This window comes from Salpingoeca rosetta (assembly GCF_000188695.1).
Source record: "Salpingoeca rosetta unplaced genomic scaffold supercont1.4, whole genome shotgun sequence".
Classification (NCBI taxonomy): Eukaryota; class Choanoflagellata; order Craspedida; family Salpingoecidae; genus Salpingoeca; species Salpingoeca rosetta.
Window position 1 is genome coordinate 1,947,152 of NW_004754930.1, and position 26,195 is coordinate 1,973,346.

Sequence of the window (26,195 nt, forward strand, 5' to 3'; positions counted from 1 at the left end):
TGTTTGGGAGTTCTCCCGTTGCAATTTATGTTACAGGACTCGTCAGGTGCTTGTTGTTGTTGTTGATGGCTGGTTGGTGTGCTCTGTGCATGGTTTGTGTGACCACCACCGCCGCCGTTGCGTGTGCGCGTTTGAGTTGTGGTGAGTTTTGGGTTAAGTGGGCGAGTGAGTGCTGCTCACGGCTGTCTTTGGCTGCTGCCATTCACAGAGCCGTCTCTGTTGTGTGCAGGGAGGAGACGTGAGAAGCCGCTGCACCCTGGTGTGGCCGTGATGCGCGTGCCTGGTGTGCCGTGATGCGCGTGCCTGGTGTGCCGTGATGCGCGTGCCTGGAGTGATCGCGCTACACTCTTCCCTCCCTGTTGTTTTTGTTGTTGTCGTGGTTAAACCCTGTACATGCAACGCTGTTTGTTGTGCTGCATCGGTGTCGTTTGCGTTTATTTGTAAGTGCATGTGCATGTGTGTGCATGTGTTGTTCGTAAGGTTGCGTGTGAGGTTGTGTAAGTCGGTGTATACTTTGCAAGTCCCACATGCCTAACCCCCTCATAAAAGCCAAACCAAATATGTAGCGTGCAGGGGTGTTTGCAGTGGAAGTGTGGGTGTGGGGGCGTTTGCAACGTGGGGAAGATAGAGTTGCTGCTGCTGCGCAAAGCAAAACACGACAGCACATCAAACAGGTTCAGACAAGTTTTAATCCGTGATTTCTTGCTTTCTCTTTTTTGGCGCCAAAACAACAAGAGACGACCGCCAACACACACATCACACGACATCACGGATACGAACACACACACACAAGCGTGCCTCAGCCAGATTCAGCCCTCTTGTCGTGCCCTCGATTGAGCTCACACTTGCTTCTCCTCCTCACCCTTCCAACCAACCATGGACGGTGGCTTTGGTGGTGGCGGCTTTGGTGACTACAACACATCCAATGGCGGTATGCACGCTGTACGTGCGTGTCTGTGTGCGTGTGTCTCTGTGTGTCTGTGTGTGTGTATGTCTGTCTGTCTGTCTGTCTGTCTGTCTGTCTGTCTGTCTGTCGATTTCTTGCATGGTTTTTGTGCCGGGGGTGCGTGTGTACCCTTATCTCATTGTTCGATCCGCGTCTCACCGCGTGCTGCTGCTGCGCCGCTGCTCAGGTGGATTCATGACTGGCGAAGGCGGTGGCTTTTCCAGCCAGAGCCCCGCAGATGCTGGCATCAAGGTTCGCTGCAGCACCATTCAGTGTGTGTGTCTGTCTATGCAGCGAGGAAGAGATCTACTCGTGCACACACACGCACACACACGCACATACACACGCACATACACACGCACATACACACACACAGAGCACACACATACACACACAGAGCACACACACGCGCACACACGCCAACACGCACACACGCACATTTCTCCCTCTCTCTCTTTCTTACACAACACAACAAACAAAACACATGTGCTCACGGTGCCTTGTTGTGTGGATGTGTGCGTGGATGTGTGCGTGTGTCTGCCCACAGCGCATCTCCACAGTGACGCCCGTGTGCGTGAAGCAAGTCAAGGACGCGCAGCGCGGTGACGACACCAGCTTCATCGTCAACGGCGTCGCTGTGGACAAAGTCGCCCTGGTGGCCGTCATCCGCAACGTGCAGCAGAAGGCCACCCGCATCTCCTACAACGTGGAGGACCACACGGGTCTCATTGATGTCATGCAGTACCTCTCTGGTGGCGATGACGAGGAGGAACCCCAAGTCCCAGAGGAGGTGGCACAGAACAGGTGTGCGTGTGTCTGTGTGTGTCTGTGTGCGTGTGTCTGTGTGTGTCTGTGTGTGTCTGTGTGTGTCTGTGTGTGTGCGTCGATACTGTGGTGTCGCTGCGCCAATGTCGCAGTGTGTATCCATGCTGTGCCCATGCCGGAGTGTATACCCATGCTGTGCCTTGCAGCGGTGGTGTGTGCGTGAGCGCAAAGCACTGCCATGCATGCGCCCTACCTGTGCTCACGGACCGCCATTACGCTTGGCTTCGCTTCCTTCGTGGTTTGCGCACAATGGTCCAGGGAGGGCCGCTACGTGCGAATTGTTGCGTCGATACGCGCGGGCGAGGACGACTCAAAGCGCCTCAACGCGTTCCTCATCACCCCAATCGACGATCACAACGAGCTGACATACCACTTTCTCAATGTCGTCTACGCCAACTTGGTCAGCAGCCACGGCATCCTCGGCGTAAGTGACTCCCCCCCCCCCCTCTTTGCTGGCGTGCTGAACACTTGCTTCCGCTGCTTGTTGTCCACCACCACCTTGCTCCACCACCACCTTGCTCCTTGCCTATTGTGTTTGTGATCCCCCGGCCGGCCTTCTATTTATTCGTGATCCACTCACATGCAGTCCTTTCTTTGTGTTTGTGTTTGTTCCATTTTCTCACCCCCCCCCCTTCCCCTTTCAACCACGTTTCACCCACAGGAGCGCAAGCTTGGTTTGCAGGCGGGTCAGCCGCGTGGCTCACAACCGTCCCAGGCCGGTATGGCTGGGCAAGGCATGGGCACGGCGACCAACGGCGCAACCGCCTTCAACAACACACCAGTGCGTTGATTTTCTGTGCATGTATGTGTGGTGGTTGCGGTGCTGCTGCTGCTGCTGCTGGTGGTGGTGGTGATAGTTGCGCTCACTCACACACACACACGCACACACACTCGCACACACGCGCGCGCACACACACACACACACTCTCACACTACGCCTTGTGTGTGTGATGAAACAGATGGACACGGGACTTCCTCGCAACTTGCAGGCTGTGCTCAACGTCATCCAAACAGAGGGCAGCGCATCGGAGACAGGTGTTGGCATGTCCACCATCCTCGACCGCCTCAGACCACAGGGCTTCAACGAGCCACAGATCAGGTGCGCGTGTATGTGTGTGTGTGTATGTGTGTCTGTGTCTGTCTGTGTGCGTGTGTGCTGTGTGTGTCTTGTCTGTCTGTGCGTTTGCGCATGAACACTGTTGCTCAACCTCATCAAAAGCATGGACACTATCTTAACCTTTGGTTCCCCCCTCCCAAACACACACACACACACACACACACACACACACACACACACACACACACACACACACACACACACACACACACAGGTCTGCTGTGGAGGAGCTGCTGAACGAAGGACAAGTGTACTCGACCGTTGATGACGACCACTTCAAGAGCACAGATGATTAAACCCAACGGATTCAACCCCCTACACATCCCCACTCACACGAACGTACACACACACACACACGCACATGCCCTTGCCCACAAACACACGTGCGTGCATTATGCTGTTCCCTTTCCCACTGTTAGTAGCTCCCTGTATGCGTTTGCGTTGTTGCTTATATGTTGGCAACACGCCACCACAGCCTCTCTCTGCCTCCTTTCGTGTTTGCTTAAGCAGCCCCTTCCCCCTTCGCACATCCCCGACCGCCTTCTTTGATGGACTGTTCAATAATCACTCACCAACGCAAGAGAAAGCTTCATGTCATGATACAATACACAAAGACGAGGGAATGCAAATAGATACATGGCATCGCTGGAAGAAAGATACACACAGCTAAATACAACTTGATACAAACTCGGTTCAGGTGATGAAAGCGAGTTGGGACCCGGTTGGGAACAACCAACGTAGAGTACACAAAGCACAAAGGGTTTTCAATTCGCTCTCCTCCTTTCGACACATTGACCTCAACAACTCAATCTCAAATAGCACAGAGCCAGCAATATGCACAACGGCTGACGGGGTATGTTACACGTCTCACACCACACCACGCACCTACACACACACACACACACACACGCCACGCACTTACACACACGCGCGCGCCACGCACTTACACACACGCACACACACACACACACAAATCACACCACACCACACCACACCACACACCACACACACACACACACACACATCATGCACGCTCGGTGGAGGGGTCATCACTGGCTGTGGCTGCTTCTGTTGTTGCACGCAGTGGCGGTGGCGGTGGTGGTGGTGGAGTGCCAGGCAGAGTCGCTGAAGGAGTAGACGATTCCACACCTGAAGCTTGTGATGGCATGACAGCTGGGGCCACGGAGGTGGTGGGAGCACTGCTGGTGCCCCTGCCAATGCCGGTGCTGCTTGAGGTTGTCGTGGCGATGGAAGTGACAGGGGTGGCGCCAATGACACCAGTGCTGGTGCTGGCAGAGGTGGTGGGCGCAGCAGTGACTGTGGTAGCGATGCCAGTGGTTGAAGTGGTACATGTGGTGGCAGGCGATGCAGTCGTCACTACACCCACGGTTGCGGTGCTTGCAGTTGCAGCGCTGGTGGTTGTTGTGCTGGTGGTCACGGTGGCACTTGAAGGCGATGACTGGAAGCCAAAGAAGGTAGGGCCCATGATGGGGTGGGCAGTACCAGCGCCACCAACACCTGCGCCACCAACACCTGCGCCACCAACACCTGCGCCACCAGTGCCAGCACCACCAGTGCCGACGTGCGTCATGGGTGCACCGCTGTGCATGTAGGCCTGAGCCACGTTAGCAGGGGTGTAGGGATAATCACCACTGGCATGGGGATGGCCCGCGTATGGTGCTGCGGATGTGGGCGCCAGGCTGTACACAAGCCCCGAATCAGACCACTGCTCGAAAAACGAGGATGGAAGCCGCTGCCTCACGCGTGGCTTGGTCGTGCAGACCACGCAGGAAGGATCCGAACACATGGGCAGACCCGTGCTGGGGTTGACAGTCGTCTTGTGCGCTGGTGGCGGAGGTGGTGGCTGGTTCGCTTCGGCCACCTTCTTCTTCACTGCAGCCATCATCGCCTCCTGAAGAAGTGTCGTTGAGACGCTGGACATGGGCAGCGTCTTGCGTTTGGACTTTGCTGGTCGCTGATCTTCACCAGGCGTTGTGCTCGCAGGGAACAAGCTGCTGCTGGTACTGCTGGTGGTGTTGGTGGTCACAGGCGTCGCAGTCGTGTCGTTAGTGGTGATGGAGCTGCTTGTGGTGGCGCGGCTTGTGAATGCTGGTGGCGTCGTCGTGGTCGGCAACGGCGTGCTTGCTGAGCCGCCACTCGTTGTTGTCGCGGTGCCGCCGATGCCGGCTGCGTTCATGCTGGCGGTGCTTGCGGAGATGGCTGTGGAGATGGGCCCTGGTGGCAGCAGCACTGTATGTGTTGGAGCTGGTGCTGCTGCCGGTTGCGACCAGGACGATTCTCCGCCCGTCGCACAAGCCACAGAAGACGGCATGGTGCTCACAACCCTTCTTCCCGTGGCAACCGCTGGCATTGCTGACGAGGCCATCGGCTGCCATGCAGGTGCAGCAGTAGCAGCAAACTGCCCCCTTGTGCTTGGGTTGTAGAAAGCCTGCGTAGCCGTCGTCGAAGACGCAGTGCTCACCGTGGTCGTGCCCACTCCACCCAAGCCGGCCGCCGTGTAGAAACTGGCATTGCCCATGGCTGTGTTTGGCATGCTCGCCGCTGTGGTACCCGCGGTAGCAATGCCAGCGCCTGTACTTGTCACGCTCGCTGCCGTTGACGCGCCTGGCGCGGCGATTGTGCTGCCCGGCACTGAACAACCAGTATCGGTATCCGGGGACGCAGGGCGCGATGAAGACAGGCTGACCAAGGCCAAGGCGGCTGTCGTTGTGGCTGACACGGCCGCGGGCCCTGTGCTCTCACTCGCGCTCGTGGCGGTGGTTGTGGTGGTGGCGGTGGCAGCGGCCGGCTGTCCTTCCACATCGGGTGCGTAGAGTGGCACTGTGAAGGAGGATGAGGAGGTGGACGAGGATCCGGCAGTAGCGGATGCAACATTCATAGGTTTTACAGCAGCGACAGCAGCAGACGAAGAAGAAGAAGAAGTTGTTGTTGTTGTTGTTGTTGCTACTGTTGCTGCTGTTGTTGTTGTTGCTGTTGCTGTTGCTGTTGCTGTTGCGGCTGCTGTTGTTGAGGCGGTGATGCCCTGCACAGGCGACGGTGACATGGCTGGTATCATTGTCATGGGCACGCCATGTGACCCCACGGGATGGAACATGAGAGGCATGTGCGCCATGCCCGGCATCATGGGCATCATGCCAGGTGGTGCGGATGGCGCTTGTGCCATGGCTGCCGTGGACATGCCAGACATGCCATGTGTCGGTGCTGTGGTTGCTGATGGCAGCGCTGACGTCTTCGTCGGTGCCGCTGCTGCCGCGTCCGGTGTTGTTGCTGTTGTTGCAGAAGCAGGTAGCATTGCCACTTGTGGTCCCCAGTGCATGCCACCTGGAGCTACCCAGTACCCGTTGGTGACCACAAACCCCATGTGTGGATGTGGATGCTGCTGATGACTCGCGCCGTGTGGCTGGATGAACACAGCGCTGTTGTAGACGCTCATGCCCTGGGCCTGCAGCGGCCGTGGACTGCTGACGCTGGTCTCGCCTTTATCTGCTTGCCCGCGGCTGATGTTTCCGCGTCCGGTTTGACCTTGCCGCTGCCGCCCCGGCCGCTGCGCTTTCCTCTTCGCCGTTGTCACTGCGGCTGTTGTTGTTGACGGCGATGACGATGCTGAAGACGCTGCTGAGGACGACGGGCTGTCGGCGGACGTGGGCTGACTGCCGCTGCTGCTGGGGCTGACCTGTGGCTGGTTGCCGGCCGCTGCTTGCTTCTCGGCCTTCATGCACTCGACAACCTTGCGGGCCAGCGCGATGTCAATCTTCTCTGGGTTGACCGTCATCCCAAAGCGGCTCACTTCCACGACGTTGGAGCTCCGGCACTTGTGCAAGCGCGTCGTGCCGTCGGGGAGCGTTTCCGTCACAACAATCCACGTCCTGCCAGGCAAATGAGATGGGGCGTTACAAGAATAGCAAGGGGTGGAGCAAGTTGCAAGCCGTGAGTTGCACGTGGGGTGGGGGTGGAGCACACAACACACACACAACACACACACACACACACACACACACACACACACACACACACACACACACACACACACACACACACACACACACACAAGACCAGGTGGGCAGTGGTGCTTGCATGCATTTCAGCAGGGCGTGTGTGCACACGCAGCTTGCTTGCAAGCACAAGCAGGCGCAACTCAGACGAAATGCCCCACAACATGTGCCTGCAAGCATAAATGCACATGCCCACACTCACACCACACACACACACACACGAGCACAAGCACACAAGCACACAAGCACACACACACACAAGCACAAGCACAAGCACACACAGCTCCACAACAACCAGCAATGACAAGCACCAACACGATGACCACTGGCATGTACGCACGATGGAAAGTTGGGCGGTCCCGTGAGCTTGCCGCGGTGACACCCGCCACTCTTGGACTTGATCACAATGTCTGCGCCCTCTTTGAGGAAGTTGAACAGAACCGTGCTACCCAACCGCTTGAGGGCGGCGCGAGCAGGGCGAATGCCGTTGATGCGCTCCTCGGTGGGCTCCCAGTCGAGATTGGACGGGCGCGCGCTAATCTCTGGCCGGTCGCCAACTTTGAGGCGAACCCAAGTGCTGGGGAACATGGGCGGTTGCACGACGACGGCCTTTTCGCCCTCCTGTGCCTCCCCCTTGCGAACAATGCATCCTTCCAGGGCCCCGGGCAACCGCTTGACGACCACCACGTCACCTGCTTGCAGCTAACCGAACATTCGGCAACAACAAGACACAAACCGCAAACGTTAGTGGACACGCTTGGTCACATCCAACCTTCAACGGCATCCTCACCTCACAGAGCGACACAAACATCATGCCTGCAAGCACAACCTCAGAGCCGGATGAAGGTGTGACTGGCTCCACACGACAACACACACACATACACGCACATACACACATACACACGACACACATACACGCATACACACACGCACACGTCTCTCCCTCCCTGTTTCGCAACAAGCACGCACCGAGACAAACTTGAGCTTTCGCTCGCAGCGGCCAAGCTCCTCCACGAGAACTTCCAGGGCTTGGTTGACTTTGCGAGGCTGCCGCTTGGACTTTGCACGGGCCGAAGAAACCCTTGAGGGCTTGTAGGTACCGTCGCGCTGAGAAGCTGGGGGGCGCTTCGCAGCCTTGCGCTTCTTGGTCGGCTTGCGGCCCGGGGTATGCGGTGTCTGCTGCTGCTGCTGCTGCTGCGTGGTGCCCACACTGCCGCCCTCCACTGCCGGCGCTAGCGGCGGCGCTGGTGTAGCGCCTTTGTTGTCGCTGCTGCTGTCGCTGGAATCGCCGCCGGCTTCTGCCTTGCGGTAGCGCAGGGGTGGGCGGGATGCCCGCTTTGGGCGCTTGCGCACGGGCACTCCCTCGCCATTGACCACGGGGATGAGTGAAGCGGGGATGGCAGCGCCTGGCTGTGGGGTGGGGCCATGGCTCTCGCTGCATGGTGTATCTGGTTGGGGCTTGCGCTTTGCGGTCGCCCCCTTGGTGGCAGCACTCTTGGACGCCTTTGCCTTGGCTGTTGCAAGGCCACGTTTGGGCGTGGCGGCCTTGGTGCTTGTGTGCTTGGCAGCGGCGCTCTTCTGCTTGGCACCCTTTGCTGCGCGCGCCTTGGCAACGGCGTCCTTTGGCTTGCCAGCGCCAACCTTTGCGACCTTGGCCTTCTTCTTTTGCGGATGCTGCTGCTGGTGCTGCTGCTCAGAGTCGCCAGTGCCGTCGTTGCCGTTGGGTGTGTTCGCAGGCGCCACAGCCGCGGCACTAGGGCCTCTCTTTGAGGATGTAATCTCGTTTGCAGCTGCACGTAGAGCAAAAAGGAATACGTGTAGCGGTGTGAGTGAGGCAAAGGTGGACGGGAGGTGATGGAATACGAGTCATGTAGGACATGCAATGGATTCGTGCGCACGCGTTCACAAGACAAGGGACCACACACACGCTAGCATTCACATGGGGACGTGGAGGGTCGTGTCTGACATAACGTGCAACAACCGAACGCACAGCACACAGCACTGCACATGCAGACGCCACGCAGAAGACCATGCAATGACAATCGAGCGGCAAGCTGGTGGCATCGCCAGCAGACATACCTGACACGGTCGGAGTGGGCCCAGCGTGCTGAGGCTGCTCCAGGACGGAGAGTTTGGGTGCCCTGTGTGTGTGTGTGTGTGTGTGTTGTGTTGTGTTGTGTTGTGTGTGTGTGTGTGTGTGTTGTGTTGTGTTGTGTGTGTGTGTGTTGTGTTGTGTGTGTGTGTGTTGTGTTGTGTGAGTGTGTGTGTTGGGAGGGGAAAGGCTGATGAGATGGTGACATTAACATGTGCTTGCGGTAGTTGTGCATGTACAAGTGTGTTCTCTCTCAAACGGTGTCGCAGTGAACCTGCAATAAGTACTTGTGTCTGTGTGTGTGTGTGTGTGTGTGTGCGTACAATGTCGAAATGCTGCACTTCTTGGCACTTGCGCGAGGACCACCGGAGGTCTTCTTCGTCGATGGTGTCTTCTTCTTGGCGCCGGTGGCCTTTGACGCCAGTGTGGCCTTCTTCCGCTGGGTTGTCGCCTTCTTCTTGCCCTTGGTGGTGGTTGTGGTGTCTTGGGAGGCAGCTGCTGTGCCCGTCGAGGCGAGGCGGAGCTTCCGGCGCGTTTTTGGCGTCGGTGGGTCGGGAAGCTGAGTCGGAGATTGGGGGTTGTGTGGGAACGGCTGACTGCTGGCCTCGAAGACGAAGTCTGCCACGGCGAGGAGCTCCACCTCAGGGTTGTGAACCGAGTAGTAGACCCGTTTCCGCAAACGACGCAAGTCTCCGTAGGTCAGTGCCTCTGTGTCGACAAGCAGCTCGCTCGGTGGGTGCGTGGGTGCCAACGGGGCGGGTACCTTCTTGGACGATAAAGGGACCTTGCTGCTGCTGCTGCTGCTGCTGCTGTTGTTGTTGTTCTCCTCCTTCTTGCTGCTGCTGCTGCTGTTGTTGTTGTTGTTGTTGTTGTTGTTGTTGTTGTTGTTGTTGTTGTTGTTGTCCTTCTTGTTGCCGCTGCTGTGACATGCCTTGGTGGCCACTGCCGACGATGACATGCGCGCTGCTGCCGTTGCCACTTCGTCTTCGCTGATGACTTCTTCTTCTTTGGTGGAAGGTGGCGGCGATGGTTGGCTCAACGTCAATGATCCAGACGAGGAAGAGGCGGAGATTGAGCCGCGCGACGGTGACGAGGCGTGCGAGAGCTTGCGGTTGGTGGACGATGACGATGATGAGGGGCCCGCAGCAGGGTCACGCGGAGAAGATGATGGAGCTGAAGGAGCCAGTGAAGGGGACGAGGACGGGGACGGTGATGGTGGCGTGGATGCGCCGTTCTTGAGTGAGTGAGGCGTGGGTCCAATGGCCATCATGGTTGCCTTGCTGGTGGTTGAGGACGCTGACGTGTCGACGGGTGGCGGGGCGGGTGTTGTGTCGACAGTGGTGGTGGGTGGGGCGCTGGTTGCTGGTGTGGCGGGCTGCTCTAGGGCCACTTGGTCTGAGGTCGTGGCCTTCTTGGCGGTCTTGCGACCACCTGCTGTCGCGGATGCGGTTCGCGGCATGCGCTCTGTCGAGAGGCGTGTGTCGAAAGCCGAGGCCTGTCGACAGGGGTATGCGTGTATATCGTATGCTCGTGTGCGTAGCTTGCGCGCGCGTGCGTGCGGCGCGTGTTGAAGAGCGGGTTTCCGGTGGCGCGCGCGCGTGTGTCGGGGCGCGGGCTTGTGTCTATGGGTGCGTGTTTGCGCGCGCATACGTGTTGTGGATGTGTGTGTGTGTGTGTGCGCGCGCGTACGTGTTATGCGTGTGTGCGTGTGGGTGTGGGTGTGTGTGCGTGTGTGTGTGTGCGTGCGTGCGTGTGTGCGTGTGTGTGTGCGTGCGTGCGTGCGTGCGTGCGTGTGTGCGTGTTTGAGCAAGGGGTGAGCAGTTTGGCGCGTAAAAGGGTGTACTACAAACAACGCCAGTGATTCTCAAGGATGGAGGCGGATATCAACCAGCACAAACGCATACAACAAGCAGAGAGCCACCGAAGGAAAGCAAGTGAAAATGGCGCGCACCGTGGCGGCATTGTGTGCGCGCCAATGCTTACCGAGGGTGGCTAAGAGGATGCCTGAACGCGGTCGGTGCAACTTGGAGAGTTGTGGTCAGTCACAGGTGTGCGGTGTTTGAGCGTGGGCGTGCGCGTGTGCTTGGGTTCACGCGCAAACGAAGAAGTTGTGCGTGTTGTGTGTTTTGCGGTGGTCTGTGATGAGCTTGCGTATGTGTGTGGTTGGTGTTTGATGAGGGTGGCAAGGTCGGGGTTGGCGGGCTCGGTAAGAAGAAAAATCAAGGAAAATGCAACAAGATTTCTCAAATGAGCCGATCATGTCATTCGTGCCAATTCAACAAATGACATCATTCCATAACTCCTTTGAGCTGCAGCATAAAACAAACCATTTTCGCGTGATGACCACATGTGTGTGTGTGTGTGTGTTTGTCTGTGTGAGTGTGTGTGTGTGTGTGTGTGTGTGTGTGTGTGTGTGTGTGTTTGCGTGTGTGTGTGCGTGTGTGTGTGTATGTGTGTGTGTGTGTATGTGTGTGTGTGTGTGAATTCTCATGTGCGCGCGCGAGTCATGTCAACATTGGCACCCCTTCCCTGTCACTTTCCATATCAACCGGTAGGCTGTAATGGAAAAGACAAGCAAGGACAAGAAGCAGGGCAGGGGGGCACGAGGCACCAGGGCAGTATGGTGTGTTGATATGATGCAACAAAACCACAACACGTTAAGCAAAATACACGTGGACGGGGCGGGGGGACGCACGCACAGGACAGAAGGACAAACACACAAGGCAGGCATGCGATCAGGCATCTGCGTGCAGGATCTCCTCAGTGAAGCGCTGATAGTTGATACCCTACGTGTGCGTGTGTGTTTGTGTATGTGTGAGTGAGTTGAGTGCGTGTGTTTGTGTGTGAGTGTGTATGTGTGTGTGCGTGCGAGTTTGAGTGCGTGCGTGTGTGTGAGTGAGTTGAGTGCGTGTGTGTGTGTGTGTGTGTGTGCGTGTTTGAGTGCGCGTGAGTGAGTTTGAGTGTGTGAGTGAGTTTGAGTGCGTGTGTTTGCGTGCATGTACACTGTCCATGGAGAGTGAGACCAACACGACGACGACGACCACCACGACCACCACCACGACCACCACCACGACCACCACCATGACCAGCAACAGTAGTGTCGGTGCAAGAAGCGCATGGTGGAGGAAAGGGGCATGCGCAGCGGCTGACGCAGCTCAAAACTATCGCATGTCACTCACATTGTTGCGTGCATCGCCACCCTCGGCAAAGTGGCGAGCGAGTGTGCGAATCTCCTGCAGTGTCAGGTCGGCCGTGTGCTGCACAATCACGCCCTCAAACACGTCCAGTGGCAGCACCCCATGCTCCTAACAAAGCACAGCGCGGAGGCGTGAGAGGGAGAGTGTGAGTGTGTGCGAGAGAGTGTGTGTGCGAGAGAGTGTGTATGTGTGCGTGCATGTGCAAGCGGCGAGTGGATGTGAACATGCATGCGCCAATGAGGGAAAGCGCACAATCACAGTGGCAGAGTGAAGACGACGGCTACGGTCCTCCACACACACACACACACACACACACACACACACACACACACACACACACACACACACACACACACACGCAAGCAAGCAAGGCCTTCGACCAACCACTGAGTCTGCGCCCTGAAGGGCCGCCTGCACGCTCGGTGCATTGTCGCGAAGTGATTGTCTTGCTTTCGCAGACACAGCGTCCACGTCGCTCTCCGGCATCTAGCAATGGACGGGCGTGGTTGCGTTTGAGTGTGAGCGAGTGCGTGTGCGTGTGATTGTGTGTGATTGTGTGAGTGTGCGTGCGAGTGTGCGTGCGAGTGTGTGTGATTGTGTGTGCGTGCATGTTTTGAATGTGTGGGTGCACAAGCACGTGCATCGATGTACAAGGAAAAGAGACGTGTTGAACGCAGGAAGAAGCAAATAGCACGGCAGAAATGCCGACATCATGGGTCGTTGCCACTGTGTGTCTGTTTGTGCGGCTGGTGGACTGCAATCAAGCACAGCGCCCACATGTTCAAGCACAACACGCGAGGGCATCCATACCTTGTTTTGCTCCATGAAGGTAAACGTAAAGTCGGATGCGTCTGTGAGGAGGAACCTACGAAATGGCAAGGACACCGTGAGAACGTGCATGACAAGAAACCTCATCTAATCAACAACGTGGCGCGCACGCAAAAAAAAAAAAAAAACGTACACACGCACACACGCAAGCAGCAATGTAAAGCACAAGAGTGCGCTGCAAACGAAGCAGTCATTCGCAGGGGGAGCGCGGCAAACACATACCTGTGCTTGTTGGCTTCGATGACAGCACCAAGGCGGAAGTCCTCAACACCGTACGCGCGAGATGTGCCTGGCACCTTCAGCTGGCAGCGCTCAAGGAACTTGCCTGCACGCGTGTTTGGGGGGGAGGGACGGGGCGACGGGGCGAAAGTCGCTGCTGTCAGCTATACGTATGCAAGCGTGTCGACGTTCACACACAGAGAGACAGAGAGATAGACACACATACATACACGTAGACACAGACATACGCCGCACATATACACAGACACATAGACACACGCCCGCACACATACACAGACACATAGACACACGCCCGCACACATACACAGACACGCATGCATGCACAGACACCCTTACCTCCGGCGATGCCCGAGTTGCGCTTGCGGCTCTCGAAGATGGCGAGGGTGTCGTCGGCGAGGTAGAATGTGATGGCAAACTCACGGTCCATATCCACGGGGTTGTCCGTGTCCATGCGCGCCTTAAACTGCAGCGAGCGCGACCCTTCCTGACAAGTGGAACAGGAGGATGATGGGGGTTGCGGATGGGGGAATGTGAATAACACATGCATGTGAATGTGTGTTTGGGTGATTGAGGGACGGCGCAGGAAGAATCCCGGAAGCGTGGTCAATGGTGGACTGAAATGCAGGACACACGTGCACCCACGCACCCACCCACACGCACACACACACACACACGCACACACACGCACACACACACACACACACACGCACCCCCCGGCACACACACCCACACACACACGCACGCACGCACGCACACACGCACCCACCGGCACACACACACACACACCCACACACGCACGCACGCACGCACGCACGCACGCACGCACACACACACACCCACACCCACACCCACACACACACACACACACACACACACACACACACACACACACACACACACACACACACACACACACACACACACACACACACAAACTTGCTCGCACCTCGAACCACTTCTTGAACTGGCGCTTTGGGGGCTTGAGGATGAGGTGGTTGACGCTGACGAGCGAGTCCTCCTCCGTGCCAAAGCCCGTGTGCGGCGGTGTTGGCATGCGCGGGATCTCATCCTCCGGCTGAAACGCATTGGACCAGCACAGGCGCGCAAGCGTGAGGGACTCGTGTAAACGTGCAACATTTTGTTCATTTGTGCGGTTGTGCAATGGCTTGTGTAAGGGCTTCGGCAACCACTACTACGACTACTACCACCACCACCGTCACTGCTACTACCCAGCACCACCGCCAGCACCGCTACTACCATGCATGACTACCTCTTCGACGTGGATGGGCTCAAAGTGGTCCATGCCATACTTCTCCTTGTAGTATGCCTTTGTAAAATCGTCGCAGTCGCACAGCAGGACCGTGCGGCCATACACGTTGATCTCAGCACCAATCTCAAGGTCCTTGTCTGTGTAGTGTGCTGACTCGCCACTGCCCGTGTGCAGGCTGTCGAGAATGTGTCGGCCTTGCAGCCCTGATGTGTGTGAAGTGTGTGGGGAGCGTTGGGGGGTGGTGGTGGTGGTGGTGGTGAACAAACGATGGGTGTGAGCGAGAAATGCAGTGTGTGGATGGTTGTATAGCGACAGGGACAGGTGGGAATGTTCGGCAGAGCAAAGTAAGTGCCTCATGCACACACCTGACGGGGCAAAGACGTTGAGGAGGGTTCTGCTGGTGACGGCGCCCGGCACCTTGGTTTGGCCGTGGTGGTCCTGGCGGGCAAATCAAGCAGAAGCATCGGTGAGGATATAACAAAATAAAAGGTGTATGTGTGTGTGTATGTGTGTGTATGTGTGTGTGTGGAGAGTAGCATGAGGTTCCAAGGTTGAGTGTTGCAGGTGAAGAGCAACAAAATCAAGCAACACACACACACACACACACACAAAACACAAAACACACGCACACACGCACACACACACACACACAAAACACAAAACACAAATAAACACATAAACCCTCACAAACACAGAACACACATGAAACACACGCACACAAAAACGAACATATACAAACACATAACCCCTCACAAACGCATAAACACGCACCTTTGGCAGCTTCTGGCGCCGCAGGAAGACCCCTGGTCCATCGCGGCCGCTGTTTGGCTGCTGCACCTCACGGATCTCAAGTGTGTCGTCCGCAAGGAAGTAGTGCAACACAAGATACCGCTTCTCCCCAAACTCGCTGGACACCCGCAGCCACGGTTGGAGTTGCATGTGTATGTGGAGAAAGGGGGGGGGGGGGAAGGGAGGGGGAAGGGAGGGGGAATTGGGGTTGGAGTGGAGATTGGATGAGGGTGGACGACTAAAGGTGTGGAGAAGAGGATGCTGCTCAGGTCTGGCGGAATTAATTCCACGTGCACCAGAACACACAAAAAACACAAAACACAAACAAACAAACAAAAACACACAGACACACAGATACACACACGCACATACCTGTCAGAGTCGTCCCAGAGGCAGTAGAAGCGGAGGACCTTGCGGTCGTTTTCGAGAAACTGCTTGAGCTTGTCCTGGCGCTCGTATGGGCGAAGCGGCACCTGCGTCGCCTTGGCGTTCTACAAAAGTACGTGTACGCATGTGTATGTGTGTGTGCATGTGTGGTTTTAAAGTGGAGATGAGAAGCGGGAGCGTGAGGGTGAACATGAGGAGCGGTGGGAATGAGACCGGCTAAGACTGCACCAAAACACATGTCACAGCCACACAGCTGTTGAACACGGGAATGCACACATACACACAACACACACACACAACATGCAGACGTGCACACATCAACAGCACGCACCTCGCGGAGGGTTGAGTATGGGTCTGTTGGCGGCTGGAGTGGCTGGCCGACGCTGACGCCGAGCTTGGTGAGGAAGTCACGCGTGAATTTGTCGCAGTCGTAGATCAGGAACGTGCGCCCGTAGATGGTAATCTGCACGCGCACAGGGGAGGGGGAACAAGGCAATGAGTCCCTGAACAGGCACACAACACAACACAGCACACAACACAACACCATACACACACGTGCACAACCCATATTTGCGCGTGCACTCGCATGAACACACGTACGCGTGCACAGACGCACAGACACAGACACACGTGCACAGACAGACAGACAGACAGACAGACAGACAGACAGACAGACAGACAGACACACACACACACACACAAAGCAACGCAGTACAGCACAGCACAACGCAGCGGAACGCAGGACAACACAGCGCAGCAGTGTGCCCGCACCTCCTTGCCGACGTTGAAGTCCTCCACCTCGTAAAACTCGTCATCGCGCGGCGCAGGCTTGGGCACGCGGTGTCGTCGCAGCAGCTTGCCTGGCATGGTGGCGTCGGCAGCAGCAGCAGCAAATACGCACGGAATTGTGTGTCGGGTGAGTGATTAATGGGGAGGATAGGGTGCATTGCTGGTGCAGTAAACGCAGCAATGATAACACCATGCAGATACAGACCCAGGCAGCACCCAAACACAGCAAAGGTACACAGACACAGATACATGGGCACAGACACACAAACCCACACAACACACACAACAGCCACGCACACACACAGCCACACACACACACACAACACGCACACACACACACACAACAGCCACACACACACACACACACACACACACACACACACACACACACACACACACAAACAAACAAACAAACAAGCAACAGACGCACAGACACACACACAGACACAGACACACACAGCAGCAACAGCAACAGCTCACGCGCAACCGACCTTGCGGGAGACCGCTGTCTGCCTTTGGAGGCTCAATGACCTCCAGAGTGTCGTCCTCGGGAAAGAAGAAGATCTTGCACTTGCGAACGCGAAAGTGCTCCTCGCGCCGCTCGTGCACCGCCTCCTGAAAGTACGCGTCAAACGACAGCGTCTGCGCGTGTAGTGTGTGTGTGTGTGTTCGTGTGTGTGTGTGATGTTGTGTGTGTGTGTGATGTTGTGTGTGCAAGAAAGAAAGGGTGGAGACAGGTAAGGGGGGGATGGACGCATGCTTGGATCGAATGTACATCAAGGCGAATGCATGCGGACACGCTTGCGTCCAAACGGATGCACCTGTCGGTCAAAGACGAGCCATGCTGGCTGCTTGGCAACGGTGGGATCACTGCGCAGAGTGGAGCTGGGGACGCGCTTTGCTTTGTCTGCAGAGGGTTGCATAATTTGGGGGGAGGGGACGGATTTGGAGTTAGGTAACGTTGAAGGCTTGCAGTGCCTTGATCTGTGAGTACGTGCACACAAACTCAAAAAAACAAAAACAACAAAGGGCAAAGCACAGCAACCGCCCACTGCACAAGCAGAAGCATGTAAGCAAGCACGCAAGCAAGCACACACCTGAATCTGAGAGGACGACGGGAACGCCGTTTGCGAACGTCAGCTGTTGCTTGCGGGGCTTTGGCGCCTGGTCAGTCTGATGGCACAAAGGAGCAAGGGCCATAGAGCACCAAGCGTGAGCACATGTCACCGTGTCACCTGGACAACATTGAGCAGTCGTCTCCCACTTTGCACACGACACACATACACACGAACACACACGACCACATGCTGCGTCTCTCTCACATTGAAGGAGTTGCCAGGGAGCGGTGGCAGCGTCGATTGGCGGAAAGCCATGGCGGCTGTCAAGCTGTGTGATCTGTGTGTGTGTGTGTGTGTGTGTGTGTGTGTGTGTGTGTGTGTGTGTGCGTGTGTGTGTGCGTGAGTGTGTGTGTGTGTGTGCGTGAGTGAGTGAGTGCGAGTGTCTGCGTATGTATGTGTGTATGTGTATGTGTGTATGTGTATGTGTGTGTGTGTATGTGTGTGTGTGTGTGTGTGAGTGTGTGTGAGTGAGTGTGAGTGTGAGTGTGGCACAGGAGGCAAGAAGAGTTCTTCTCGACTCGACGTTGACTACAGCTACATCGTCGCCTGCATCGCCGCCACAACAACACTCCCTCATCACATCACCGCCGCCTCCTCACCCTTTTTTCGGTCGCGGTTTGTTGGGTTTTCCTTCGCAACGGCAAATTGTGATGTCTGTTACGGGTGTGGGATAATTGCTGAGTGTTTTGCAACATGAATCAACACAGTGTATTTCCATGAAAACTTCAACAAACAATCGTACCCACCCATATTAGGGCATGGAATCATTATCAAAATAAAAGAAAAATGACCACGCAAATGTAAAACATGTTTGAACATGACATGATCCTAATGCTTTTCTTGCTGCTGCTGTCTGTGGGCCTCTTCTGACTTCGCTTCTTCGCTTAGCGTGCAAGCACGTGATGTGGCGACGAGGGCAAAGACCAGAAGCAAGAACAAACACATTAAGGCAGAGCACCGAAGTGGCCGGATTGGCCAAAGGTGGTTGGCGTGGGGTTGGGTGGGACAGACCGTGGCCCACCGGTTTACGCCGGAGTGCCCCGCACTGTGGTGGCGAAGGAGCTAATTCTGTGATGTTTTGCTTCAAAACTCCATGATCACTTCCTTGCACTTCCACACGATCGAAGTCGACCGTTTGACCCATGGGGGTGTGGCGTGGCTGGGCAACGGCGCGGGTCGAAAGGTGTTGCGTGGCGGGGCGGTTGCCGTGATGTAGCGTGCTGTGCTGTAGCGTGCTGTGGTGTGCTCAGTGGGGGTTGGTGTCGAATACCGGTGCATGCACGCAACAACTTGTCCAGTAGCGCGCCACAGGGAAGTGCCAAGGGGCGTGTGTAGTGTTTTGTGTGGGGAGAACATCGGGACAAAACGACACGCTGCTGCGAGGCTAAACACACGCCCTGCATTGCGCGTGGGCCAATGTGCAGGCCATGAGGCGTGGATGACGCCACGCGACGACAACTTGCTCGCACACCCACGAAACATCCGCACAACCTTGTGCTTGACATGCAGGGCGCGGTTTCGGTTAAGCGCACTTCCCTTGCACATCCAAACATAAAGCCAAGCTGCACACTGACCAGGGACACTTAGGCTGTGTGTTTTGCTTTACGCAACGCGCCAAACAAAGAGGCAACACCACACGCAACAAACACACACACTTGTGCACACATGCACACGCGCGCACACGCACACACACACAACAACAAAAAAAACTAAAACGGCTTGATGTTCGTTGGAGGGGGCAGGGGATTCGTTTGGTTGGTTGTGGCCCACTCGTTGTCCAAGCCAAGCCGCCAGCAGTTTGGTGCTCTTCCACAAACTCACGCACACGCACACACAGCACACAGCACACGGCGCGCCAAGCGCAGAAAGCAAAGCAAAAAAAAAAACCAAGCCAAGCCACAACAGCCAAGCACACGCACACGCACACGCACAGATACAAGCGCCAAGCGCCACCAGCCACCACGCCATTACACGACAGCATTGCCGTCATCTCGTTCTATTGTTCTATTGTCGCGGCTCCACTTCCTTGTGAGTTTTGCCAGTGGTGTCAGGTGTTTGTTCATTTTCTACACCTCTGCACTTCCCTCCGCTGCACACCTTACGGCAACCGCTCATCAGCGACCCAGAGCGCCATTGACTGAGCGCGCCCGCTTGACGAAAGAACAAACGCAGAAGCAAACAAAACACCGCGCCACACCAGCAGCCAAGTTGTCTCCATTCGTGCCACCCCCGTCTCTGTTTCACTCATTTTCTCAACCTCCACTTTCTCCACCAACAGCATCGAGTGCGCGAGTTTCTCCTTTGCTGGATCATCTCTTGATACCTCCTCCACCACCATCCATTACAGCACCTCCAAGCAGATAACACAACACCAAGACAAAAAGAGCCGCAACAGCCACCAGCAGCAGCAGCACCAGCTTTGCTTCCGCTGAAACACGCAGTGTCAACCCGAGTTGCCCCTGCTCAGCAGCACAACATCTCAAGATGCAGCTCAACATGAACATGTTGCTCCTCCAGCTCGCCCTTGTGTGCGCGCTCTTTGCCTCTGCCACGGTAAGCTTTGTTGGTTGTTGTGTGTTGTTGTTGTTGTTGTTGTTGTTGTTGTTGTTGTTGTTGTGGTTGCCTGCAGGCATGTTGTTGTTGTTGTTGTTGTTGTTGTTGCCTGCAGGCATGTTGTTGTGCGCCTTCTCCCTCCCTCCTCCCCCCCCCCCTCTCTCCTCTGCTTGTTGTCTCCTTGTGTTCTTTTTCTCCGCTTGCTTTCTCCCCCCCCCCCACACGCTATCCCAACCCGGCTGCAGTGCCACCGTCGATTTCCGAGCTAGTCGGGGTTTACTTGGTTCCTTTTGCCGCCGGTCCCTTCTTGTGTCTCTTCTCTCCTGGCTTGTCTCTCCTTGCCCCCCCCACTCTTTTCCCAGCTCTCTCTCGGTCTCTCTATCTCTCTTCTCTCTCTCTCTCTCCATACCTGGTTCCGTCGCTTGTTTTCCCTCCTTCCTCGCAGCATTCGTGCTGTTTTCCCATGAGCAACAACAACAACACACAAGGGGGCTGCACTCGCACACACCCACCCATGCATACATGGTGGCGCGTGTTTTGTCATGGGTGTTGCGTTGCATGCACCATTGCTCGCGCCTCTTTGTGTGTGTGTGTGTGTGTGTGCTTTGCCGTGCATATGCATGCACTCCCATATGTGTGTGGAAGTGCAATGTGTTGCTCGTGTTTGGTCACTGTTTTGGTCTCTCTTCCATGGTTGCCGGCAGTTGTTTGCAGTTTGTTTGCAGTTGTTTAGCCGTCTCCCCTCCTCTTTGCTTGGCTACAAGCAATGACCTTTGCTCTCTACTCCTGTCTCCCTCTCCCTTTCTTTTTCCTTTAGTTCACCACCTGACACACACGCACACATGCACATGTGGTTCTGCGCAACACGTCGTCACTCACCCACCAACTGTATCCTGCCTTCTTCTTCCTCCTTGCTTTCCCTCCCACCGCCATCACCACAGAAGGCAGACAATTGCTATGGCCTTGACGTGTACGCGTGCTCTGCAAACGACGCGTGCACGCTGGACCTGGACGCCAACGACCGCCTGTACTGTCGCGCCTTCTCCTGCCGCGCCCTCCACGCCGACTGCGAGATTGACACCCACGGCTGCTACTTCAACACCGTGACTGGCGTCTGCTACCCGCTCGACACGGAGCCCGCATGCGCCGACTACTTCAGCGAGACCACCTGCCCAACAGACCGCTGCTCCTTCCTCTCCGAGCTCAACCTCTGCTACGAGGGCGCCTCGGTTGAGGCCATCCCTTGCGACGTCACCCACACGCAGATTGGCTGCGGCTACCTCCCCCACTGCGAGTTCCACTACATGTGGGACAACAGCTGGGGCGTGTGCACGCCACAGTTCCAGGACCCGCCCTGCTACCTCTACGAGCCCGTGCCCGGCCAGTGCCCCGACGACCGCTGCCTCATCGTCCCCACCCTCGAGATTGGCGTCTTCGCCTGTGCTCCCCTCCCCACCACCACAACCACCGTCCCCAACGAGAGCGGCAGCGGCAGCGGCAGCGGCAGTGGCAGTGGTGACACCACCACCAGCGGTACCCTCAGCGTGCTCCCTCTGTCCACCTTCTACTCAACCCCAGCCCCTACCACGACGAGTGGCACCCTCAGCGTGCTCCCTCTGTCCACCTTCTACTCAACCCCCGCGCCCACCACGACGAGTGGCACCCTCAGCGTCCTCCCGCTCTCCACCTTCTACTCCACCCCCGCGCCCACCACGACGAGTGGCACCCTCAGCGTCCTCCCGCTCTCCACCTTCTACTCCACCCCAGCTCCTACCACGACGAGTGGCACCCTCAGCATCCTCCCGCTCTCCACCTTCTACTCCACCCCCGCGCCCACCACGACGAGTGGCACCCTCAGCGTCCTCCCGCTCTCCACCTTCTACTCCACCCCCGCGCCCACCACCACAAGCGGCACTCTCCTTGTTTTCCCTCTGTCCACCTTCTACTCCACCCCGGCTCCGTCTGCGGACAAGGCCAGCAGCACGTTCTCCACCACAACCGTGGTTGTCTTTGCCGTTGGTGTTGTTATTGCTGCCGCCATCATTGCCGTCGCCATCGTCCGTGTCAAGTAAGTTGCATGTCGATGTCCCTCACCTTGTTGCTGCCGTTTGCTTGTTTGCTTGTTTGCTTGTTGCATCGACTGCACCTCTTGGATCTCAACACCCGCTCACCATTGTTGTGTGTCCTCCCACCCCACTCCACTCCACACGTGTAGGTCTCGGCCAAAGGTCCGTGTTGCCCACGACCTGAGCGCCGTGATTGCAATGGACGACCACGCCAAGGGCCGCGCTGCGCCTGCCTCGCTGAAGAAGGCCGCACACGGTGGCGTCGTCATCCCCGTGGCCCCCGCCATCGACGTCTAAAGCATGCCGCAGCTCCAGCAATAGGTCGACGACTGTGGATCATGGCGGGCTTGGTGATGGGCTTGGTGATGGGGGTGGTGGTCAGCACCGGTTCAGTGAACTTGCCGGCCAACCCCTCTTTGCCAACGCTTACTCCCGCTACCACACGTCACCATGTCGCTCGCTGCGCGCTGTTGTTGTTACTGCTTTCCTTTCCCTTTCCTTTTTTCTTCTTCGTTTGTTTGACTTCTGGCAAGCCGCAGGCTGCTGCTGCTGCCCCACTCGTCACTCGTTCGCCCACCTCCCGTTTGTTCAACACCCGGCCGTTTATCTCCACTGTTATTTCTCTCCATGTGCCGTTGGTGTCCTCCTCCCCCCCCCATCTTGTTGCCTCAACACATCACCGCGTTTTGGCCTGCACTAGCTCTTCCACTTGTCCTCAACAGTGTCTTGCAGCAGCAGCTTGCCTGCCTGCCTGCCTGCCTGCCTGTTGGATGGACCGTTGCTTGTTGCCGTGCACAATCCGGATTGATGGCTTTGCTTTCCCGGTTGCGACTTGTGACGCGTCATGTGTCCACAGTTCCCTTCCCGGTCTCAGTCACATTCGCTTGTTTTTTTGTCTTGTGTGTTTGTTTGTCTCGTGTTATTTGTTCGTTTGTTCGTTTGTTCGTTTGTTTGTTTGTTTGTGTGTGTTTTTCCTTCCTTCTGTATGAACCGCTCTGTGTCAATATCGCCATCGCCACTTTCCATTCACTGTTTCACCAGAAAGCTTTCGTTTCTCTTTTGCGTGTGCGTGTCGCCACGTCTGTCGTTGATTGCGACTCGCCTCATGGCTGTTGTTGCGCCCTTTCGACGTGCTTCAGGCACACACACGTCTGTGTCTTCGCCATTCCCTGGCCACTCTGTGCGTGTTTCCCGCCCGACTTTTGTAATTTTTCACCGTCTCCTCCCACTCGGCGGTTACCGCCTGCCCATCTCTCTTCCCTGACGCACGGATGCACGAGTATGGTTGTCGTTGTTGCTGTGGTTATTCGCTGCACCGACACACACGGTCGCGCGATGGCTACCTTGCTTTGCTTGCATGCAAGCAGCAAGCGCGCCAATCAACTAGCATCACCGTCTTACATGCTCGTTGCTTCTAATCAGTGGAGGCGGGAAAGGCAGCGCGTTTTCTGCCTGTGTGTGTGTGTATGTTTGTTTGTTGAGTTGCTTATATTTAAGGGCAACCCTTGTTTGGATGTATGGACGTGTGTGTCGTGTGTGTATGATTCCTTGTCACGTGTGGGCCAACCACTCAACTCAAACTCAAACTCATTCGTTTGCGCCAATTACAACCAAATCATGAGAAAGTATATGTAGATCATGTAAGAACCACAAGGTGTTAAGTGGATGACAAGGAGGGCTAGAGGGAGGGCGTGTGTGCGTGTGCTTTAAGGAGAGGGGGAACGTTGGCAGAAGGACAGCGAGCCAAGGTGTGCACATGCCGTGTGTACAGTGCCGTGGTGTGTGTGTGTGTGTGTGTGTGTGTGTGTGTGTGTGCTCTCTTGTGGCGACAGGCTTAGGGCACGGGCGTGGTTGACGTGGTCACTTCGACGTCGCAGTCCACATTGGCCGTGAGGAACGCGCAGTTTTTCCTGGAGATGTTGTGTGAAAGTTTGTGTGTTTTGTGTGTATGTTTGTGTTGTGTGCGCGAGGGGATGGGGAAGAGAGGGGGGATAGGAACAAGGATAGAGCAGCACGAACACGCACAGGCACAGGCACACGCAAACGCACACGCACAGGCAAAGGCAAAGGCAAAGGCACAGGCACAGGCAGACGCACCAGCATCTGAGAGTCGACAGCACGTCGTCGCTTGTCGTTGCGGGCGTAATGTCCGGGCAGTCGCTCAAGCAGATGCCATAATCGATGAGGGCGAGCTCAGTGTGGTGCCCGGCAACCGCAACGCAGTCTGTGTACGCGTCCAGCGAATAGTCCGCAAAGATGCCCTGCAAGGTGTTGTGTGTGTGTGTGTGTGTGTGTGTGTGTGTGTGTGTGTGTGTGTGTGTGTGTGTGTGTGTGTGTGTGTGTGTGTGTGTGTGTGTGTGTGTGTGTGTGCAACGGTTGAGAGGTGCACCCACGCAAACGCAAGGATTGGAAGCGGGGATGTATCAGGGCACCCCCCAAGGAATGGAATGCAAACACGCGGGGGAAAGAGGGGGGGGGGGATGTGGAGTAGATGACCCAGTTGCGGACCGGACATGTATAACATGGACACGCGCGCACACAATGGCATGCACGAACACGTCACTCCTGACACAGCATCAACGGCAAGCGTGCAACTGTTCATGGGATGTGGTTCGTGTGCTGCACTCACTTGGCTCAGGCACACGTGCACGCGCTCTTCGCAACCGTAGCCACACCCTGATGTCGATGTTGTTGTTGTAGTTGTAGTTGTTGTTGTTGTTGTTGTTGTTGTTGTTGTTGTTGTTGTTGTTGTTGTAGTTGTAGTTGTTGTTGTAGTTGTAGTTGTTGTTGTAGTTGTAGTTGTTGTAGTTGTAGTTGTTGTTGTTGTTGTTGTTGTCGTCGTCAGTTCCACCTCGCTCACGCTTGTCACACTGCATCTGTTGAACCGGAAGTTGGCGCTGGCTGTGCATTCCACGAGCTTGTCCACTTCGCCGGAGCTCAGCACCGTCGTGCGGAAAGTTGTTCCGTTCACCACGTGGATGGTTGCGGCCGTGTCGCCGTTGTAGCGACACAACTGCGAAGATGATGGTGGTTGTGATGTGTGTTTTGGTGGAAGAGGGATGGGGGAAGCGTCAGGGAGAGGTGTGAGTGGAGAGAGCAAAGTGAGAGAGAGGGGAGGGGGTGATAGAGGGTAGGCACACGTGCGGAATTACGGACGCACGCGGTGTGTATAGCCAGGTAGACAGGTGGACAGGTGGACAGGTGGACAGGTGGACAGGTGGACAGGTGGACAAGCACACACACACACACACAAAACAAACAAACAAACAAACAAACAAACAAACAAACAAACAAACAAACACAAACAAACACAAACAAACACACAAACAAGCAAACAAACTAACTAACAAACAAACAAACAAACAAACAAACAAACAAACCCTGCCGATGTGGCAATCTTCCTGAAGCGCCTGTTTCCAGCGCATGGCGAAGAAGTCGAGCCCGCCTTCATCGCGCTCGTCCAGCGGCAGACCGCGGTCGCAGTCAACAGTGACCTGCAGCCGTGATGGCGGCGGTGGTGGCAGTGTGAGTACACTGTGTGTGCAGAGACAACAACTTGTGGGAGGTGCGTCAAGATTCGCACGAGGAAGGATTTACGCACACGTTCACCTCCACGTTCACACACACACACACACACACACACACACACACACACACACACACACACACACACACACACACACACACCTGCATGCCGGTGCTGAAGATGGTCTGAGTGCAGTTGGTGATGGCGACGCAGCCATTGGCTTCCGTGTCATTGCAGCGGTACACCTTATCGCAGCCTTTACAACACACACACACACACACACACACACACACACACACACACACACACACACACACAAGCACAAGCACAGGCGTGCACGTGATCTTATGCTTGGAGTACATAGAGCAATGAGGAGGCTGCACAGATGAGTTATGTTGTACGATGAGAAAAAACGCACGCAGCGGGCGAAAAATACTGC

The 26,195-nt window shown here is 56.2% G+C and overlaps 6 protein-coding genes across 6 annotated transcripts in view; 3 read left to right on the forward strand and 3 right to left on the reverse strand.

Moving 5' to 3' along the window:
* Positions 1 to 288, forward strand: part of PTSG_11747 (uncharacterized protein) — a 3,606-nt gene extending 3,318 nt beyond the window's left edge. The window contains exon 9 of the mRNA XM_004997408.1: positions 1 to 288. This exon is cut by the window's left edge and continues 568 nt beyond it. The gene's annotated coding sequence lies outside the window, so the exon portion shown is untranslated.
* A 423-nt stretch (positions 289 to 711) lies between these two features.
* Positions 712 to 3,516, forward strand: PTSG_01490 (uncharacterized protein). Its single transcript, XM_004997409.1, has 7 exons — positions 712 to 931; positions 1,134 to 1,198; positions 1,494 to 1,750; positions 2,030 to 2,195; positions 2,433 to 2,552; positions 2,731 to 2,870; positions 3,103 to 3,516. Exons 1-7 carry the CDS (start codon positions 877 to 879, stop codon positions 3,182 to 3,184), a joined length of 885 nt encoding a protein of 294 aa, XP_004997466.1. The 5' UTR covers positions 712 to 876; the 3' UTR covers positions 3,185 to 3,516.
* Positions 3,517 to 3,912: 396 nt separating this feature from the next.
* On the reverse strand, positions 3,913 to 10,452 carry PTSG_01491 (uncharacterized protein; the record flags this gene model as incomplete). The annotated part of the gene is made up of 6 exons (XM_004997410.1): positions 3,913 to 6,775; positions 7,242 to 7,603; positions 7,871 to 8,691; positions 8,981 to 9,042; positions 9,317 to 9,721; positions 10,295 to 10,452. The coding sequence occupies 6 exons, from the start codon at positions 10,450 to 10,452 to the stop codon at positions 3,913 to 3,915; spliced, it is 4,671 nt and encodes a 1,556-aa protein (XP_004997467.1).
* Positions 10,453 to 11,538: 1,086 nt separating this feature from the next.
* PTSG_01492 (uncharacterized protein) lies at positions 11,539 to 18,279 on the reverse strand. The gene is made up of 18 exons (XM_004997411.1): positions 18,211 to 18,279; positions 17,816 to 17,888; positions 17,591 to 17,666; positions 17,315 to 17,400; positions 16,985 to 17,135; positions 16,476 to 16,564; positions 16,036 to 16,167; positions 15,690 to 15,808; positions 15,300 to 15,435; positions 14,894 to 14,966; positions 14,529 to 14,731; positions 14,205 to 14,333; positions 13,595 to 13,742; positions 13,241 to 13,343; positions 13,001 to 13,055; positions 12,575 to 12,676; positions 12,173 to 12,298; positions 11,539 to 11,779 (listed from the first exon to the last, which is right to left on the reverse strand). Exons 2-18 carry the CDS (start codon positions 17,864 to 17,866, stop codon positions 11,729 to 11,731), a joined length of 1,830 nt encoding a protein of 609 aa, XP_004997468.1. The 5' UTR covers positions 17,867 to 17,888; positions 18,211 to 18,279; the 3' UTR covers positions 11,539 to 11,728.
* Positions 18,280 to 20,095: 1,816 nt separating this feature from the next.
* Positions 20,096 to 22,610, forward strand: PTSG_01493 (major larval glue protein; the record flags this gene model as incomplete). Its single annotated transcript, XM_004997412.1, has 3 exons — positions 20,096 to 20,164; positions 21,106 to 22,232; positions 22,380 to 22,610. 3 exons carry the CDS (start codon positions 20,096 to 20,098, stop codon positions 22,525 to 22,527), a joined length of 1,344 nt encoding a protein of 447 aa, XP_004997469.1. The 3' UTR covers positions 22,528 to 22,610.
* A 1,454-nt stretch (positions 22,611 to 24,064) lies between these two features.
* PTSG_01494 (uncharacterized protein) overlaps positions 24,065 to 26,195 on the reverse strand; it is a gene marked incomplete at both ends in the record, with an annotated part of 3,279 nt that continues 1,148 nt past the window's right edge. Inside the window, 5 exons of the mRNA XM_004997413.1 lie at positions 24,065 to 24,140; positions 24,328 to 24,491; positions 25,091 to 25,243; positions 25,611 to 25,724; positions 25,918 to 26,012. Coding sequence (XP_004997470.1) covers positions 24,065 to 24,140; positions 24,328 to 24,491; positions 25,091 to 25,243; positions 25,611 to 25,724; positions 25,918 to 26,012 — 602 coding nt within the window. The remainder of the gene's footprint in view (positions 24,141 to 24,327; positions 24,492 to 25,090; positions 25,244 to 25,610; positions 25,725 to 25,917; positions 26,013 to 26,195) is intronic.